The sequence below is a fragment of the Anneissia japonica genome, unplaced genomic scaffold (assembly GCF_011630105.1).
Source record: "Anneissia japonica isolate Jap-2015-1 unplaced genomic scaffold, ASM1163010v1 scaffold5330_len1712360_cov203, whole genome shotgun sequence".
Lineage (NCBI taxonomy): Eukaryota > Metazoa > Echinodermata > Crinoidea > Comatulida > Comatulidae > Anneissia > Anneissia japonica.
In genome coordinates, this window is record NW_022711894.1 from 1,469,502 (window position 1) to 1,471,479 (window position 1,978).

Here is a 1,978-nt window from a genome sequence, read left to right on the forward strand (position 1 = left end):
CTTTATATATTACCGCATAAACTATTAGATAATTGGCCTATAATCCGTCTACACCACTATTGTATTGTTTATATTGTACAATATAGAACTTGTAATAGCCAACTTGTACATTCAGTAAAGCTGATGAAGGCCAGAGGACTTTTCGAAAATAAATGAAGTGTTCTACAGTCTACATGCCTTGTTGTCATAATTTTTTGTTTCAACGACTTATATATGATAGTGATAATATATACGCCTTCGTATGTATGTTAAAGTTCAGGTGTAGGCTTACATTTTTTATTTCAAGAAAAACCTTTTCTTGGATGTCTTGGTTTATCCCCATGTACAACATTGCCCAGGATAAGGTAGAAGATATTGTTTCAGTTCCTGCCATAAATAAGTTAGTTACATTTAATTTTAGTTCCTCGTCATTGAAGTTAACAGGATCGACTTCTTCTTGAATAATAGCTGCATCGATGAAATCGCGGGTATCGTCCTGTTGGAACGTCTGCCGGTGCACTTTGATTTGGTGCGCAATGTATGCATAGAATGATTCCCAGATCTTCCGATCAGAAGCAATTTTTTTCCTTTGAAATAAACGCAATATTGGGATGAAGTCATATGCTCTTCCCTGACTGAGGAAGGCTTTGTTGATTAAGTCCAAAATCATGAGAAACTCTTTGTCTTTGTGGTCGAAGCGTTGGTTGAAGATCAATTTGCACATAACATTCGATACACTTGTGGAAAGTAGAACCTTCATGTCAACACTTTCATCTGCTTTCTTCTGAAATTTAAGAAAATAAAATAAAAAAAATGTTCGTTACTTACATATCAAGTAGGGCCTACATTTAATAGTTTTTTTTTATAAACTTACAATATATTACTTGGCAATATAAATGCTGAATATACACTTCGGTGTAGATATAGACAAACAAGATCAGCGAGGGTTTCCAGGCCACGACCTTAAGGTTGAGACTCCGAGCTCAGCCACTGTTGAAACAATCGCTTCAAGTAAATCGCTTCAAGCAAACATATTTGATATGAAGTGTTTGAAATATTGTCTTCTGTAATGTTTGATATTATTTGGTTGTGACATTTGTATTTTTTTTTTTTTTTAAGTTTGTGGAAATACATGATATACATCTTTAATAGGCCCTATAGTTTATTTTTTAAGGGTGGGTTAATATTAGATAATGGTTTACTAATAGAGCCCTCGGTGTCTATTAGCTAGAAGATCCAATGTAATGGAAAATGAAATGGAAATAAAGAGGGAGTGATATCAATTATACCTGAAATCAAGAAAGCGATACAGGATGTGAATAAAATACAAAAGGAAACTTGAGGACGCGTTTGCCACTGGAAACCCAAAGGTAGCCTGGCAGTGTATACATGTCATGTCATGTCATGTCATGTCATGTCATGTCATGTGTATACATGTCATGACAGGGACTAAAAGCAATAATAAATTTCAATTTAATTTTAATTTATTCATAAAACCTCCAGTAAGGTGAAACATAGACAATCGAAACAATAAAATTACATTAAAAACAAATTACATACGGCATAACAAACTGACATTAACTCACTAAGGAGTTTTTCAACAAGAACAAGAGCGTTTCAATCCTTAAATTGTGTATAAAGCATAAGTATTACAAATGATGTATACTGTAAAAATGCTCATCTGAAAAATTGAAATATACTTCAATTCATACATATATATATTTAAATTTTTCAATTTCAATTTATTTTAGAAAACCTCGAACTTACTCAGAAAGTCAACAGTAGAAAAGCTTAATTTAATTATATATATATATATAATATACCGTATTATATATATACATTGTATATATATATATATATTTATATATATAAATATAGTATATATAATTATATAGGCCTATATATAATTATATATACATATATATATACATATAATGAATAAATGTAGTTGGCAATACTAGCAACGTATAGTGCTCGATACACGTGATAATGCAGAGCG

The 1,978-nt window shown here is 31.3% G+C and overlaps 1 protein-coding gene across 2 annotated transcripts in view; it reads right to left on the reverse strand.

Annotated features, from left to right (window-relative positions):
• Positions 1-170: 170 nt before the first annotated feature.
• LOC117107666 (cytochrome P450 2J5-like) overlaps positions 171-1,978 on the reverse strand; it is a 9,187-nt gene continuing 7,379 nt past the window's right edge. For both annotated transcript variants that reach the window (XM_033249389.1, XM_033249388.1), the window contains one exon: positions 171-763. In XM_033249389.1, the coding sequence (XP_033105280.1) occupies positions 200-763 (564 nt within the window). In that variant the 3' untranslated portion in view covers positions 171-199. The remainder of the gene's footprint in view (positions 764-1,978) is intronic.